General features: G+C 48.2%; 1 protein-coding gene across 1 annotated transcript in view; it reads right to left on the bottom strand.

Annotated features, from left to right (window-relative positions):
* Positions 1 to 17,546, bottom strand: part of NKAIN1 (sodium/potassium transporting ATPase interacting 1) — a 258,412-nt gene that overhangs the window by 105,394 nt on the left and 135,472 nt on the right. Inside the window, exons 2-3 of the mRNA XM_084652312.1 lie at positions 9,550 to 9,687; positions 5,500 to 5,580 (exon numbers count right to left, since the gene is read on the bottom strand). Of these exons, the coding sequence (XP_084508438.1) occupies positions 5,500 to 5,580; positions 9,550 to 9,687 (219 nt within the window). The remainder of the gene's footprint in view (positions 1 to 5,499; positions 5,581 to 9,549; positions 9,688 to 17,546) is intronic.

The raw sequence follows: 17,546 nt of genomic DNA on the forward strand, positions 1-17,546 counted from the left end.
GAGTTTCAAACAAGCATCCCGTCTCCACATCCCAGTGCAACCCTACAATAACAAACCGGCCAGTGCACTTCCTGAGGCTCCTTGGCAACTCTAGCCTGCTCCCAAGTCTGCACAGCCCAGTGCTCATAGGCAGCCCTACGATAACAAAACAGTGGGTCAGTCTGTGGGAGAGGAAAAAATCCCACAAAGAGAAATTTCACTTTCCAACATCTATGAGGGATTCATGAAAAACCTGGATTTTAAAAACTTCAAAATATTATCTTGGCAGCATCTTCTGGCGGTTGTCAAAAGAGAGGAATGCCCACTCCAGGCATCCTGCAGTGACACATGGGGGCTGTGTGGAGCAGACCCTGGTCTCTGGGCACACATTGCCTGTTTCTCTGCATTCCAGCTCTTTGACAGCATAAGATTCCCCGGCTTCTTCTGAACACCAGTTTACAGCTCTCCCTGCTGCCGTTAATTTTAACAACACAAACTTTTATTAATAATTTCATGTTATCAGAACGGTTTTGCTGAGATTTATTGCTCCAACGGCTGAGAGCTTTCGAGCAAACAGCAGCAGTCCCACATCTTTGCACAATCTGCACTTTTGCTTCTCTCCTTTTCCTCTTTGTGAGATCGCAGGGCCTGTTTCTCCGTTGCCTTGTGCCCTGTCCTGTCATTTAAAGCAGAGCAAAATGTTACCATTGGGATCTGGTCGTACGCCCACTTTGCATTGATTGATGTAAATAACGACACTAGGTACAAAGCACAAGAGAATCAGGCCCCTGGAGCCTGAGGTCCAGACCGACCCCCCAGTGTAGAGCAACTAGGTCGATGGATGAATGATTCCGTGGTGTTCCCCCACCCCTTCCATCCCTGCAGGTTGTGTCCACACTAGGAGGTTGTGCCGGCAGAGCTACAGCCCTGGAGTGTCGACAGACCCTACCTGATGTAGCTGTGCCGGCAAAGCAGTTGGGTGTAGCCCAGGCCTCTGGGTGCACAGGGAGTCACTGCGCTGAGTGACACGGAGCTAATTGCACACAGCCCCTTTTCTGGCTGTAACCGCCTGTTAAGCGCCTGTTTCTCACTACAGTGACACACGGATGGATCCTGCAGCAGCTGCAGCAAGAGCCGCAGCCTTGGCTTATGAAATTGTGTTGTCGGATTCATGCAATCCATAAACTCAGGCGGCGCTAAATGATTAACGAGCACCCTGAAATTCCCAATTAATCAGTCTCATTAATTTTGCTCCCCTACGCTCCACATTCCAATCCGCAGCCTCGTTCCCTTCCGAAGCCGCCCACCCCGTCGCCCTCGCCACCCTGCCCTTCCTGGGATGCTGATGGATCTAAGTAACAGAATGGAAAGCCAGCAGCGCTATCCATCTCTGTCGGGTGGGGAAATGGAGCTGGTGTTTCAGAGAGTGATTTCGCCCATTGCCACTAAATGCACACATCCCTTTAGATTTAGTGAAGGTGTCACTCACTGCCTTTCAGGGCAGGCTGGGGAGGGAGCACCTTGGTTGTTTTGAAGAGATAAAGAAGCAACAGTCGCCCTGCATGGTGTTTACATGGGAGATTACTCTGTATGCCTCCCTCCATGCGTGCTGCCAGCCAGATATGCAGGTGCTCTGCTGGCACAGGGAAGGAATGCACGGCTCGGCCCCATTGATGGTGAGCAGGTTGTCTTGGGGGCTCTTCTAGAGCCATTGAGATGCCGCCGTCCTTGCCTGCGACCCAGAAATGAGTCCCTGTAGAACCCCGTGGGAGTGACCCTGTTTGGTGGCTCTCCAGATGCCGTTAGAAGAGGCAACAGTGAGCACCAAAGAACAACATGTCCCAGTTGCTCTTTCTGAGGTGCGAGGTGTGGGGTGGAAACAACCAGCATGGCGTGAAATCATGTAGGTTGAATCCTGGGGAGCAGAAACCATCTCTGGTCTGAAAGAATCACAGTATGGGTCGTGTGAGGAGAAACTGTTGCCGGACAAAAGTACAGCAACCAGAATGCCCCAGAAAGAAAGAGTTGCAAGGAGCAGCCATCGTGAGAAAATAACGCTGCATACAAATCACTGGGAGGAGAAATCACTGGTGCCTGCATGCCATGAGGAGATCAAAATACCATGAGGAGAGACCATCACACCCAGAACCTGTGAGGAGAAAAATAGTGACCAAAACAAGACTCATGAGCAACCCTTGGACCGAGACCACTGCCTGTCATACCGACCATTATCGTCACATTGTTTCCATGTACTCCCCTGTCTGTCTCCATCTGTTGTCTCTTGTCTTATTCTTAGTCCGGAAACTCTTTGGGGCAGGGACCATCTTTGTTCTATGTTCATAGAGCACCTAGCACCATGAGGTACTGGTCCATAACTAAGGCTCCCAGCCTCTACAGTAGTAATCATCATAATTAATAATAAAATTGGGGGCAGTGCCCAGCCCTTACAGACAGCTTGACAAAAACAAACCGGCGAGTGCTGTACAGGCTACAGGAGCTACCCCAAAAGCCAAGGTGTGCCGCTTTGTGCTCAGGAGAGACCCGACAATAACAAGCCACTATGCGCAGTCCAGGGCTCCTAGGCTTCCCTGCTGCACAGTGTGCTCGTCCACCCGCCAGGGCGTCGTTCACATTCTTACACAGAGTCCGAGGGGCAGAGACCTTCCAGCCCTGTGACGCTGGACTCTAGCCCATCTGCCCACGACCCGTCCCTTGCTCTGAAGTCTGCACTGTGTTTCCAATGCCTGGAATTGGTGCCAATGGACACACAGTGAAGAAGTCTGCAGTTTTCATGGGTTGTAATATGAAGCGAGTGGAGAACTGAAGATGAAAAGACATAGAAGGGCGGAGATGGCGGAGGGGAAACACACCAGCTCTTCAATTCTGGAGACATGGAGTGAAAGAAGTGGTTCGGGACTATTTAGAAAAGCTGGACAAGCACAAGTCCATGGGGCCGGATGCGCTGCATCCGAGAGTGCTAAAGGAGTTGGTGGATGTGATTGCAGAGCCTTGGCCATTATCTTTGAAAACTCATGGTGATCGGGGAAGTCCCAGACAACTGGAAAAAGGCTAATGAAGTGCCCATCTTTAAAAAAGGGAAGAAGGAGGATCCTGGGAACTACAAGCCCGTCAGCCTCACCTCAGTCCCTGGAAAAATCATGGAGCAGGTCCTCAAGGAATCAATTCTGAAGCACTTACATGAGAGGAAAGTGATCAGGAACAGTTGGCAATGATTCATCAAGGGCAAGTCATGCCTGTCTAATCTAATTGCCTTCTATGACAAGATAACTGGCTCTGTGGATGAGGGGAAAGCGGTGGACGTGTTGTTCCTTGACTTTAGCTAAGCTTTTGACACGGTCTCCCACAGTATTCTTGCCAGCAAGTTAAAGAAGTATGGGCTGGATGAATGGACTATAAGGTGGATAGAAAGTTGGCTAGATTGTCAGGCTCAACAGGTAGTGATCAATGGCTCCATGTCTAGTTGGCAGCCGGTACCAAGTGGAGTGCCCCAAGGGTCGGTCCTCGGGCTGGTTTTGTTCAATATCTTCATAAATGATCTGGAGGATGGTGTGGATTGCACCCTCAGCAAGTTTGCAGATGACACTAAACTGGGAGGAGTGGTAGATACGCTGGAGGGTAGGGATAGGATAGAGAGGGCCCTAGACAAATTAGAGGACTGGGCCAAAAGAAATCTGATGAGGTTCAACAAGGACAAGTGCAGAGTCCTGCACTTAGGACGGAAGAATCCAATGCACCGCTACAGACTAGGGACCGAATGGCTAGGCAGCAGTTCTGCAGAAAAGGACCTAGGGGTTACAGTGGACGAGAAGCTGGATATGAGTCAACAGTGTGCCCTTGTTGCCAAGAAGACCAATCACATTTTGGGATGTATAAGTAGGGGCATTGCCAGCAGATTGAGGGACATGATCGCTCCCCTCTATTCAACATTGGTTAGGCTTCATCTGGAGTACTGTGTCCAGTTTTGGGCCCCGCGCTACAAGAAGGATGTGGAAAAATTGGAAAGCATCCAGCGGAGGGCAACAAAAATGATTAGGGGACTGGAACACATGACTTATGAGGAGAGGCTGAGGGAACTGGGATTGTTTAGTCTGTGGAAGAGAAGAATGAGGGGGGATTTGATAGCTGCTTTCAACTACTTGAAAGGGGGTTCCAAAGAGGATGGCTCTAGACTTGTTCTCAGTGGTAGCTGATGCCAGAACAAGGAGTAATGGTCTCAAGTTGCAGTGGGGGAGGTTTAGGTTGGATATTAGGAAAAACTTTTTCACTAGGAGGGTGGTGAAACACTGGAATGTGTTTCCTAGGGAGGTGGTGGAATCTCCTTCCTTAGAGGTTTTTAAGGTCAGGCTTGACAAAGCCCTGGCTGGGATGATTTAGTTGGGGATTGGTCCTGCTTTGAGCAGGGGGTTGGACTAGATGACCTCCTGAGTCCCTTCCAACCCTCATATTCTATGATTCTATGATTCTGTGAAATCTGGACTCGCTACATTCCTGCAAAACATTCCAAATTCATTGACTCTCCACTTTCCAACTGTCTCTGTAGCTTTGTCGGTCCCAGGATCTGAGAGAGACAAGGAGGGGGAGGAAACATCTTTTATTGGACCCACTCAGCTGGTGAAAGAGACACACTTTTGAGCACCACAGAGCTCTTCAGGGTTCCCCAGAGCTCTGTGTAGTTTGAACGCTTGTCTCTCACCAACAGAAGTTGGTCCAATAAAAGATTTTGCCTCACCCACCTTGTCTCTCGTTTTCCAACTGAAAGATGCTCCGCTGGAAATGTTTTGACCAGCTGCAACTCAGGACTGGGATAGCTGGCGGTGCTGCAAGTCAGGGCCGAGGGACACCAACAGAGCTGTGTGTGCGGAGGCCAGGTGATGTTGCAGGTGACAACTGAGGTGCAGCTAAATCCTTATTCCCACAGAGTCTGAGCACGTCCCCACCATCAATAGAACTTTATCCTCCCAACACCGCTGTGCAGTAGGGAAGTATCATCCCACTTTACAGATAGGGAACCAAGGCACAGGGCAGATTAAGTGACTTCCCCAAGGTCACTCAAGGACACCCAGTCTCCAGAGCCTCAGTCCAACGCCCAATTCACTACACCGTCCTTCGAACAGCAGCTGAGCTGCATTTGAGGGAAACATGCAGATCACTTAGCCCCACCGCCTCCCCCAAGCCAGAGCTATCGGCTCATCAGTCTCTGCAGTGCTACGGTGGAAAGAAAGAAAGAAAGAAAGAAAGAAAGAAAGAAAGAAAGAAAGAAAGAAAGAAAGAAAGAAAGAAAGAAAGAAAGTTGCAAACCTGTAAGCAGCTGCAATGGCACAAGTGATGATGCCCTGCGCCCTCCCTCCCCAGCGCTGCTCTTCCCCAGCACCATGACCTCCATGTGCATGAGGAATACCAGACGTAAGGGGAAGGATGTAAAACCCAAGAGGCAGGGATGCCAGGCTGATCAATGGCTCCGGAGGAGCCAGCGCTCAGTGCCATTAGAGAGGTAATTACCTGTGACAGGTGTCCAACTTCCAGGTAAAAGCAGATGATGAATGCGTTCCATCCAACCCACAGCACCAGCCACACCGCGTACTGGGGAGAGAAAGAGACAGAGGCTCAGAAATGCAGAAGGGCAAAACGGCCCTTAGCAGCAGGAGAGAAAAGCAGCTGGGTGGCGTGAGACTTTGCCAGGGGGCTCTGCCCTCGGGCAGGGCATTTGAAGGAGACCCAACAGCACTGAGATTTCTCCTGCACCCGCTTTCTGCCCTGAGCCAAATCCCACTGAGGTCAAGGGGAGTCTTTCTGCTGACTTCAAGGGGCTTTGGATCAGGCCTTACGCACATGGGCCTTGCAGAAAGAGACAGCTGCCTGCACCATGTGTTTGGGCATGCAGAACCTGGGCTGGAGCATGGGCTCTTATCGCTGCCTGCAGCTACCCAGCATGCACAAGCAAATGCATTAATGCATTAATGAGTAATGGGCCCAGCTCTGCTTTCATGGACACCACATTTACACCAAACTTCAGTGGGGTCACTCCTGATTTAAACCAGCAGCAACGACAAGGTGATCAGGTTCAGTGTTTGTAATCTGTTGGCCCCAAAAGCATGCAGGGCTCTGGAAGTGAAAATCTGTTATAATTTATCACATACCTGCAGCACCTTACAAATATCAACTAATTAACCATATAATGCCACACACACACTTCCAGGATGGGTGCATAGGTATTATTATCCCCCTGTTACAGATGGAGAAACAGAAGCACACAAAGCAAAGTGACTTGCCCAAGGTCATACAATGAGTCAGTATCAGAGATGAAATCTCCTGGCTCCCAGATCTGTGGTCAGGACTCAGGATACTAGATAAACTCGCTTTTATGCTTTATGCTAATAAATTGCAATTGAATCAACCAGAGAAGGGTTCTAGACCAACCTTCTCCCCCAGCATCGACTCCTCTCCCATCTAAATGCTCCCAGACTTCAGGGAAAGCCTGAATGGGATCTGAACATTGAAGCTCAGGCCCATCTCTAAAAGGACAGAGACCAGACAAAGTCAAACTAAACACACTCGTCCACTCCTCCCGAGCCAGGTGTGGGGTGATCACAGGCAGGGTCCAGGAGGGGTTAAAGCAGAAAACCCCTATGATAAAGAAGTGGTTGCAGTAATTAAAATCAGTGCTGAAGCCCAGCTTTACTAACCTTGCCCCTGTAGAGGCATTTCCACCTTCTCACCAGGTGGCCCAGTACAGAATAGGATGGGAGAGGAAATGCTCAAGGCTTCTCCAGAGCTCTTTGGCACAGAACGAGACACTGACTGTGGTGTGTACTGACTGTGAATTCTACCGTACAGGGCAGGATGTCACATGACAGCATTTATGGCGCTGTCATTCAGAGCGCCAGCAGAGAAAGGCAGTGCAACCCATGGGCTGGAACAAGAGACCTCAGCCCTTAGTCCTGGCTGTGCTACAGACTTGTTTTGTGACCTTGGGCAAGTTGTTGATATGCTCTGTGCCTCAGTTTCCCCATCTGTAAAGTAGGGATAATAAATCTTACCCTCCTTTGTAAAGTGCTTTGAGATCTACAGATTCTGAGAGCTAAGTGTGATATTATTACCAGAGGAAATCATCTTGCAGCAATTGCATTTGTGCAGCTGAGAACAGAACTTGTTCTACAAAAATACCATGCAAGTCCATAGCACCTGACATCTAAGGATGTTGGTGCACTTCACAGACATTGGGAAGATCCTCCCATTTCCTCTTGTGCATTACACAAGGACTGTTCTCCCTGTCTCACAGGTGGGGAAACTGAGGCATGGAGAGTTGGTGTGAGTTGTCAAAGACCATGCATCAAATCAGGGGCAGTGCTGTCACTTGAACCAGGAGTCTGGATTCCCAGGGCCTTGCATAGTTATTCACACCATGTAGAACAACAGTCATGGTAACTGAATGGTCCCCTGGGGCAGACAAGTGGGAGAGTTAGATAGGATGAATTAGCTGATGTTTGGCCCTGGCTACAGTCTTTTGACCACATTTCCCAGGTAATTGGCTGGGAATTACAGCATCATTAAGAAAGCTTCGGGGCTTGTCAGCACTGGGATTATTTATATGGGGCCTTGCCTACACGAGAAAGGGTTTGCTGATATAGCTGTACCAGTGACCCCCCTTAGGGGAGATGCAATTTATACTGGCAAAAGAATTGTTGTGCTGGCCTAGTTTAAACAGGTCCCTGCACTGGGGAACTGGTTTAAACTATTCTGGGGGAAGGACATTTACTTGTGTAGACCAGCCTGAGGTAGCTCTGCCAGTACACCCGCACTGAGGCAAATCCCTGGGATCGGTGCGTTGCACCCGTGTAAAAAGTGGCTTGCACAGGAGGGGCTGGTGGAAATTTCCCACGAAACGTCAAAATGAACTTACCAAAGCTCAGCATAGAATCACAGAACATTAGGGTTGGAAGGGACCTCAGGAGGTCATCTAGTCCAACCCCCTGCTCAAAGCAGGACCAATCCCCAACTAAATCATCCCAGCCAGGGCTTTGTCAAGCCGGGCCTTAAAAACCTCTAAGGACGGAGATTCCACCGCCTCCCTAGGGAACCCATTCCGGGGCTTCACCACCCTCCCCGTGAAATAGTGTTTCCTAATATCCAACCCAGACCTCCCCCGCTGCAACCTGAGACCATTGCTCCTCGTTCTGCAGTCCAAACACTTCACTTTGACTGTCTAGCTTGGAGTTCAATATCATATGACATGAGAGTCCCAACAATCAGGTGCAATCCGAGCCCTTTGACTTTATCGAAATAAAAGGTGGTGGGTTTTTTTTATCAAACGTTTCAGCAGAATCAGTCTGTGCCCATGAAATGGTTTCATTTCGTTGCATCAGACGTTTCACCAGCAGCTTTTCAACCATCTGCGCCGCTGTGTGGCTGGTTTCCTCCGCTCCTCCGCTCCTGCCGCCCACTCCCAGGAGCGGGCACGGGGGAAGGATTCTGGAAGGAAAACCTCACCCCCATTTCATTCCCACCCTGCTCCACGTTCACTCAGCTTCCCCTTCCTGTCACTTCCTTCCCCCAAACTCCCCCGTCTTTTCTCATTTTCTTTGTGGCCGTTCACAAGGGGGTCACCCTCCCTGAGCTTCAAGTGAACCTCAGATCTCAGAATAAGACTCTGCTCAAACAGCCAGTTTCACCCAGTTTTCTGTCTAAACCAAATGAAACAGCACATGGAGCCATAACCTGGCCTGGCGGTCACTTGAAACTGCCCCTAACTCAGCCTGGGGTTACCTGAAACTGCACCACAACGTGGCCTGCAGTTACTGGAAACTGCATCATACCTTGACCTACGGTCACTCAGAACTTCACTTTAACTCAGCTGGGGTCCATCAAAATTGCACCTATGGCCACTGTAAGGACTGAAAAGCCTTAATGAACTGGGTTGAATCCTAAATGTTCAATGAAACTCCAATCAGGCTGGCCACCTCCACTGCCCCCTCTTCTCTCTTCCGCATTGATACAGGGCTCTCTCTCCCTGCTGGAGCAGCTCACAGAGCCAGGTGAGGTCGCACAGCACTTCATAATAGCAGACAGGGGCAGGCCTGCTGGGAACCCTTATATATACACAGGGACCCTTAGTATTAACGAAGCTGGCGACAAGCTGCCTCTGTGACCCAATGGGAGGGATCTTTCTGTTGCTTTTGACCAGTCTTTCCAGGACCACACAGGCTCTCTGGCCTGCATCCCATCCTGCCCTCTCCTCCATGAGGATCACAACGAGCCCTCAGCAGGGTGCTGAGCAGAGGGGGATGGTGATGCAGATGTGATTGACTTCCCCGTTTCTCGAGGGGCATGCAGGGCCTCTCCAGGCATGGATCTCCTTGGCCAAATCTGGGCCACTACAAATTATCATCATTACTGCTGAGTGCTGGCTTGTGCCAGCGGATAGCCCCCGAGCAGTAAAGCAGTAAAGCAGTAAAGTATTTGCAGTGAGCCCCGCGGAGTGCTGGCCAAAGTGCTAGAAGTAAAAGAGATGCACTAGCAGGCAGGGTGCACCAGTCGGCCTCTTGGACCTACCATTATGAGGTATTTGGATCTGTACTGGATGGTCCCAAAGATGCCCAGGATGACAGCCATAATGTGTAAAAAATTAGCCAGGATGGGCACCCACTGATAGCCCAGGAAGTCGAAGATCTGCCTCTCCAGCGCTGCTATCTGGAAAAGAACAAAGGGGGACAGAGCAGAGAATTACTCATTGCACAGAGGCTCGTGGGACATTAAAGGCAAAGAGTATCATGTAATTAATGGGAAATCCCATGGACAATTAGTTACAATAGACTGAAATGTCTGCATGATTCATCATCCAGCGTCTGGCAAATACATCATGGCAGGGAGGTTTTATGAGGAATAATCACCAGCTGGAGTTGGAGAAGGAGGGACTGGGGAGACTTGAGTCAGTGGAATGGGTAGCCAAGAGCTCATAGGGTCAGCAGGTAGGTACCTCTCCCCATGTTGAACTGCAGGCCACAGGCTCCTGATTTGTTAAGAGACTGTGAGCAAGTGCCTCCCTAGCAAAACTGGAATAGCAAAACCAATGGAACAATTTACCAAGGATCGTGGTGGATTCCTCATCACTGGCAATTTTAAAATCAAGACTGGGTGTTTTTTCTCAAACCTCTGCTCTAGGAATGATTTGGGGGAAGTTCTCTGGCCCATGTCAGCCAGGTTATACAGTTATACAGGTCAGACTAGATAATTGTGATGGTCCCTTCTGGGACTGGAATCTATGAATCTATAAAAATGAACTGCAGAGAGTCTGTGACACTTTCCTAGCAATTCATTCTCTCCGGGCACATTTCACACTCAGCTCTCCAGCAGCAAGCCAGGTGCACAGACACACTGAGCTGATGGCAAAGAAGGATGCTCCAGAATGTCCTTCTTGGTTGCAGGGAAAGGAGCTGGAGCTTGACAGTGGCAGTGAGAGACAGAGGGATGGGCCAGAGCTGTGAAGTTCAGATCAGGGTCCAAACTTCCCCAATGATGGAAGAGGCTCGGAGCCATTTTTCTGATTCTGAGCCATCTGATGGGGTTTGTCCTGCAGTGAATTGCATTGAATAGCAAGAAGGACTCTCCCTGTCAGCAGGACAGGAGGTGTGTAAGGAGGTCTGGAAGCTGTGTTCCATCTCAGAACCACCCCATCTATGGTACTGGTGAAGACAATGGCAAAGCTATCTTGGGAGCAGGTCTGGGCCCACAGGCAGCAGAGCAGTGTACAGAGACTACAGTGGTTTGGGCATTAGCCTGTGACTTAGGTTACAGGCCAAGAGTAGGGCAGGGCTTTGGAGACTCAAACAAGGGGATAATAATGGAAGTGAGACTTGTCATGTTTAGCTCAGTTCATTCTTCTGTTGAAATGTCCTTCAACTCTCTGCAGCACTGGAGGAGTAGTTGCTCTCCCCAGCTTCATCCAGTGCACTGGCACTAGGGTCTCTCACTGAACTCGCCTCTTTGGCACAGACGAATGGGAAAACCCGGAATGAACTGCCGGGGCCAGATTCATCCCTGAGTTTAATTTGCTTCAGGGAAAATTTCCTAGCCCAGACTGATAGAAACTCTGAGCTGTAGCTCACGAAAGCTTATGCTCATATAAATTGTTGAGTCTCTAAGGTGCCACAAGTACTCCTTTACTTTCTGTGAAATCAACACAAAAGAATAGCTGGTATTTGTCCAGTGGCTTTCCGGGACAGTAGAAAATTCGAACTGTGCCACCTTTACCTCCAAATCAGTCTGTTACTTCATGATTCATTGCTCTTTGTGTACAGAATTCTCTTTGTTTACCACCATGATTTTTTAATGGCACTTGTCTGTCATAATCATAAATAAGGCTTTGATGCAGTTTTAAATATTGCATAGTGATTTCTGAATGCATGCAAAATTAAAGACCGTCTCAGTATTTGTTTCTCTGCCTACTATTCCATTCTTTATTTAGCTCTGTTTTTGTTATTGGCTTCAGGCCTATTATCCTTAATTACAGAATTCATTTTAGATAAGGTTTGAAAGAGGGGCAGCATTGCCAACTCCCTGATTTCATCACCAGATACTTAGTGTTTTTCTTAGAACCCGAGCACCTGGAGTCACGGCATTAGATGGGAATCACATCTCTCATATATATACATATGATGGCTGTAGAGAAAAGCTTGAAAACATGACTCCTAAAGGTTCAAATACCTGTGTGCAAGGAAAATAAATACTTTACTAATTTTAAGCCAATCTCATGTTTTTTGGCCATGATTCCTGGCATTTGGTGTTGAGTTTGTGTCTCTATCTCTCTATCCAAGTGTCCCCACTGACGCTTATACATATTGGCTGAAAAGCTAGAAACCATGATCCTGCAATTTCTTGCATCCTGGAGGAGTGCTGTGCCTGCATGCAAAAAGTGGCAGGAGTTGGGCCTTAGCCTTCAATTATGTGGGGCAGGAGCATCTGACACCCAGTGATCTCGACCATGACTGTGCTAGAGTGAAAAGGGGCATTTGGAAATGTGTTTCCCTGAGCTGCAGCCTGAGATTTTTAAATGCAAGTGTCTGGATCAACCCCATCACTAGGGGGATGCAGTTGCGGGCAAGTCACTTCCCCTTTCTGTGCCTCAGTTTCTCCATCTGTAAAATGGGGACAACAATACTGCCTCTTTTGTAAAGCCCTTTGAGATCTACTGATGCCAAGGGGTATATAAGAGCTAGGGATTATTAGTATTATTCGGCAACTGTCCCAGGAGCAGCTAGCTCTGTGTAAGGGACTGCACACGTCTCTCCAGCCAGTTGCAAAATAACTTACCCTTCCCTGTATTGTCTATGGTTTGTAACATGAGGAAATCTTAGAGCCGGTCAACACTGTTTGCACAAAAATGTTTCTCATTCAAAAAAAGGGGTGATGTCAAAAATGAAAATTTTCACAACCACCCCCCCCCCCCCCGCTTTTGAAAAAAAAATTGGATTTTCATTGAAAAACCAAAAACCTACATTTGGGGCTGGGGGTCAGTTTCTGAGTTCAGCTCTAGAAAATACGCTTAGACTTTACAATTTTGGATCTAATGGAGAACTAGTGGTATATAATACACACGCACATCCACCCACACATCCCAAGTCTATCAGAGCTGCATGGAATTTATTGCAAACCTCCTGCATTGCTTCATAAATGACATACAGCATCAGGTAGCAAGGAAACGCAGAGAACAGACTCTTAAAACACAATTCTTCTGGTTCTGTACAGGTCTTAGCACAGTCAGGCCCTGGTCCGTGGCCCTTAGGCGTTATTGCAATACAAATAATAAATAACAAGACCCTTAACATGGAACCAAAGAGCTTTTCTTGGTGATGAAGTAATAGGGTGCAAAGAGGTTTCCGCTGCAAAAACCTGTCCCAGTGAATATGCTGCATGCAGATCATGCAATGCATTTGCTGAGTCTGCTCAGCAAAGAGAAGCATGAGGGCAGTTCTGCCCAGGGGCTCTATTCAGATGGGTTTTGCTACCGTGTCCAGGAATGAATTGCAGCTCCATATTTACGATCAACTAGATGGATTAAATTAACTACCAGGATCTCTCTCACCCCTTTACTGCTTGACAGAGACCACTCCCAGTTCTAGCCCAACCTCATTGTTACCACAATTTTATCACATGTCTCAAATTTGGGGTAGTTTTTAAAGTCCGGGGGTTGGAGATGAGAGACTCTCCGTTTCATTTAAGAAGAGTAAGGGCCAGCTTTGCAAAGGTATTTAAGCACTTAAAGGTTCAGCCAGGCATCTAGTGAGATTTACAAACATCTAAGCAGGTTGGGGGCTTGCTTCACATTGAAAGTTGATTGGAGGTAGGTACATAACTCCTATAGGCACATCTGTAACTCCCAGTCAGCACCGAGAGGGAAAATGCCATTTCACAGAAACCAAAACGACCAGCAGGAACATGTCAATTTCAATGAAATTTTGTTTTGATTTTTGTTTTTAAAAAAAGCATTTCCATAGGGTTGAAACCTTCCGTTTGGACATTTTTGGCAGGGCCCATTTCAACTTTTCATTTCAAAATCACTTTTTGTTTTAAATTTTATTTTATTTTCTAGTATAAAAACATTTAAAAATTGAAACATGTCACAGTAACAATGAATGGTTTTGATTGACGTAAAATGATTTTTTTTTCATTTCACTTTGCAGGACATTTCAAAATTCTTTGTATTTTGTTCTGATCTGAAATGAAAGTGAATTTAGAAATGGCAGAACTTCCCATGAAATGGCAATTCCAGTTCCTGCCTATCTCTACTAAATCCCTTTGTAGACCTGGCCCCAAGTTTCTAGCCCCTGTGGCTGCAGAGAAAAGCTGGCAAATATGAACATTAAAGGCTCAGAACCTTAAAAGTACAGAAACATATTCATCTCACGATTTTGAAGACAATTTCATGAATGTTTGGGGCCAGAGATGATTTCTGAACGCTTGGAGCGGGCAGTACATCAAGGGCTCTCCCTTTGCATTTCTCTGCAGCCCATTTTGAAAGAGGAAGTACATTGGGGTCACTAGATGCTGCTCAAGCACTTTCCTTCCAACCAAATCATAGAATCATAGAATCATAGAATATCAGGGTTGGAAGGGACCCCAGAAGGTCATCTAGTCCAACCCCCTGCTCAAAGCAGGACCAATTCCCAGTTAAATCATCCCAGCCAGGGCTTTGTCAAGCCTGACCTTAAAAACCTCTAAGGAAGGAGATTCTACCACCTTCCTAGGTAACGCATTCCAGTGTTTCACCACCCTCTTAGTGAAAAAGTTTTTCCTAATATCCAATCTAAACCTCCCCCACTGCAACTTGAGACCATTACTCCTCGTTCTGTCATCTGCTACCATTGAGAACAGCCTAGAGCCATCCTCTTTGGAACCCCCTTTCAGGTAGTTGAAAGCAGCTATCAAATCCCCCCTCATTCTTCTCTTCTGCAGGCTAAACAATCCCAGCTCCCTCAGCCTCTCCTCATAACTCATGTGTTCCAGACCCCTAATCATTTTTGTTGCCCTTCGCTGGACTCTCTCCAATTTATCCACATCCTTCTTGAAGTGTGGGGCCCAAAACTGGACACAGTACTCCAGATGAGGCCTCACCAATGTTGAATAGAGGGGAATGATCACGTCCCTCGATCTGCTCGCTATGCCCCTACTTATACATCCCAAAATGCCATTGGCCTTCTTGGCAACAAGGGCACACTGCTGACTCATATCCAGCTTCTCGTCCACTGTCACCCCTAGGTCCTTTTCCACAGAACTGCTGCCTAGCCATTCGGTCCCTAGTCTGTAGCTGTGCATTGGGTTCTTCCGTCCTAAGTGCAGGACCCTGCACTTATCCTTATTGAACCTCATCAGATTTCTTTTGGCCCAATCCTCCAATTTGTCTAGGTCTTTCTGTATCCTATCCCTCCCCTCCAGCGTATCTACCACTCCTCCCAGTTTAGTATCATCCGCAAATTTGCTGAGAGTGCAATCCACACCGTCCTCCAGATCATTTATGAAGATATTGAACAAAACCGGCCCCAGGACCGACCCTTGGGGTACTCCACTTGATACCGGCTGCCAACTAGATATGGAGCCATTGATCACTACCCGTTGAGCCCGACAATCTAGCCAGCTTTCTACCCACCTTGTAGTGCATTCATCCAGCCCATACTTCCTTAACTTGCTGACAAGAATACTGTGGGAGACCGTGTCAAAAGCTTTGCTAAAGTCAAGAAACAATACATCCACTGCTTTCCCTTCATCCACAGAACCAGTAATCTCATCATAAAAGGCGATTAGATTAGTCAGGCATGACCTTCCCTTGGTGAATCCATGCTGGCTGTTCCTGATCACTTTCCTCTCATGCAAGTGCTTCAGGACTGATTCTTTGAGGACCTGCTCCATGATTTTTCCAGGGACTGAAGTGAGGCTGACTGGCCTGTAGTTCCCAGGATCCTCCTTCTTCCCTTTTTTAAAGATGGGCACTACATTAGCCTTTTTCCAGTCATCCGGGACTTCCCCGGTTCGCCACGAGTTTTCAAAGATAATGGCCAATGGCTCTGCAATCACAGCCGCCAACTCCTTCAGCACTCTTGGATGCAACTCGTCCGGCCCCATGGACTTGTGCACGTCCAGCCTTTCTAAATAGTCCCTAACCACCTCTATCTCGACAGAGGGCTGGCCATCTCTTCCCCATTTTGTGATGCCCAGCGCAGCAGTCTGGGAGCTGACCTTGTTAGTGAAAACAGAGGCAAAAAAAGCATTGAGTACATTAGCTTTTTCCACATCCTCTGTCACTAGGTTGCCTCCCTCATTCAGTAAGGGGCCCACACATTCCTTGGCTTTCTTCTTGTTGCCAACATACCTGAAGAAACCCTTCTTGTTACTCTTGACATCTCTGGCTAGCTGCAGCTCCAGGTGCGATTTGGCCCTCCTGATAACATTCCTACATGCCCGAGCAATATTTTTATACTCTTCCCTGGTCATATGTCCAACCTTCCAAATCCATCTGTCGCATGTGCTGGAGTGTTCTCATAACAGCTGAGTCCAGGCCAGGACTAAGGGAGACCCTGTGCAGTTACATTAGGAGCCAGGGAGAACCACAGGGTCTGTCTATGTCCAGCAGCCTCAATAAAGAATCCTCTTTACATTTCTATGCATCAGAGTCCAGTTCTGTCTCTCCGCTTTCTCAGGTATATCTCACTACACCCCAGTTTTACCCTGCTCAGTATCACAGGCTTTGATGTGTTTCTGTATGGAGCTATATTACGTGTCTGGCAAGCTATACACGGAGGCATTATGGCATAGTGGACAGCACACTGTACTAGGACTCTTGGGATCTATTCCCACCTTAGTCCTAGATGGCCTTGGGCAAGCTGCTGCCTCGCTCTGTGACTCAGTTTCCCCAGTAATATCAGGTTTACCTCCTTTGTAAAGTGCTCTGAGCACTTCTGGTGAATAGCACTGAATAGAGGCTAGGGGCTATTGTTACTTTGCACCCCATATAACTTCTCAAACCAACACTTCAAACCTCCCCACCTCTCAGACCTCATTTGGCTGGAGTAAGCATTTTCTATAGCTGAATTATAACTGTACAGTAAACAATGAGTTTATCGTGAAAAGCCCAATGGGACACGAGTCCCCAAATCCCCTCTTGCTTCTCAGTGGCCCTACCAGGCAATTGCTCCAAGCGAAGTGAAGTTCAGCGGGGGAATGATCAGGGACAGTGCTGCTGAGGAGAATTTACTGCAAACCAAAACGACTCAGACAAAAATCAACACACAGCACTGGCCAATTTCATTAGTTGGAGGGACGCAAGCTGTATTGCTTTAGATTGCTGCATTTAATGGGCTGAGTGAACTGCGTGTGTCACTGGCTAACAAGTGTTATTTATGCTTCAGGTTAGGGGTACCTTTATCAGCTGGGCTACCGGGATTTAGTGCCCCTCCTCCCCCACTCAGCAATCCAAGGTGAGAAGTGAACTCCGCTGCCTGGAGAAACGGGTCTGTGAGGAAGCAGCAGCTGATCCTGGTTGTGGTGCCTGGTGAGCAGACCCCCGAGCGGAATGTTAACCAGTGATTGGGGTTCCATGGTGATGGGGGACATTCCCTGGAACGGGTTAATTTGCAGCTTCATTTGAGAGGAAGGAAGATTGGGCTGGTGGGGGTAGGCTTGCCACCTTTCTAATGGCTGGAAATGGGACTCTTGAGTCCACCTCTTCGCTTGAGGCCTCGCCCCCTTCTCCGCCTCCCCCTTCCCTCGACAGATTAAAAAAACTAGACATTGGGGCTTGTCAAATGGCACCCGGACAAACAAGCCAAAACCCAGACTGGAGGGGTGGCAGTCTTAGGTGGGGGAAGGGAACTCACATCCCCTTAACAGTGACTCCCAACTGGAAAGGGAGCAGGGTCTAGTGGGTAGAGTCTGGGGCTCAGAGCAGCTGGGTACTATTCTTGGCTCTTTGCTGACCTGTTACGTGACCTTGGGCAAACCACTTCACCTATCTGTGTCTCCCCTTCAGACGGGGACCTCTTGGGAGCCGGGACTGGCTC

Source organism: Lepidochelys olivacea, assembly GCF_965140295.1.
Source record: "Lepidochelys olivacea isolate rLepOli2 genome assembly, chromosome: 19".
NCBI classification, from domain to species: domain Eukaryota; kingdom Metazoa; phylum Chordata; order Testudines; family Cheloniidae; genus Lepidochelys; species Lepidochelys olivacea.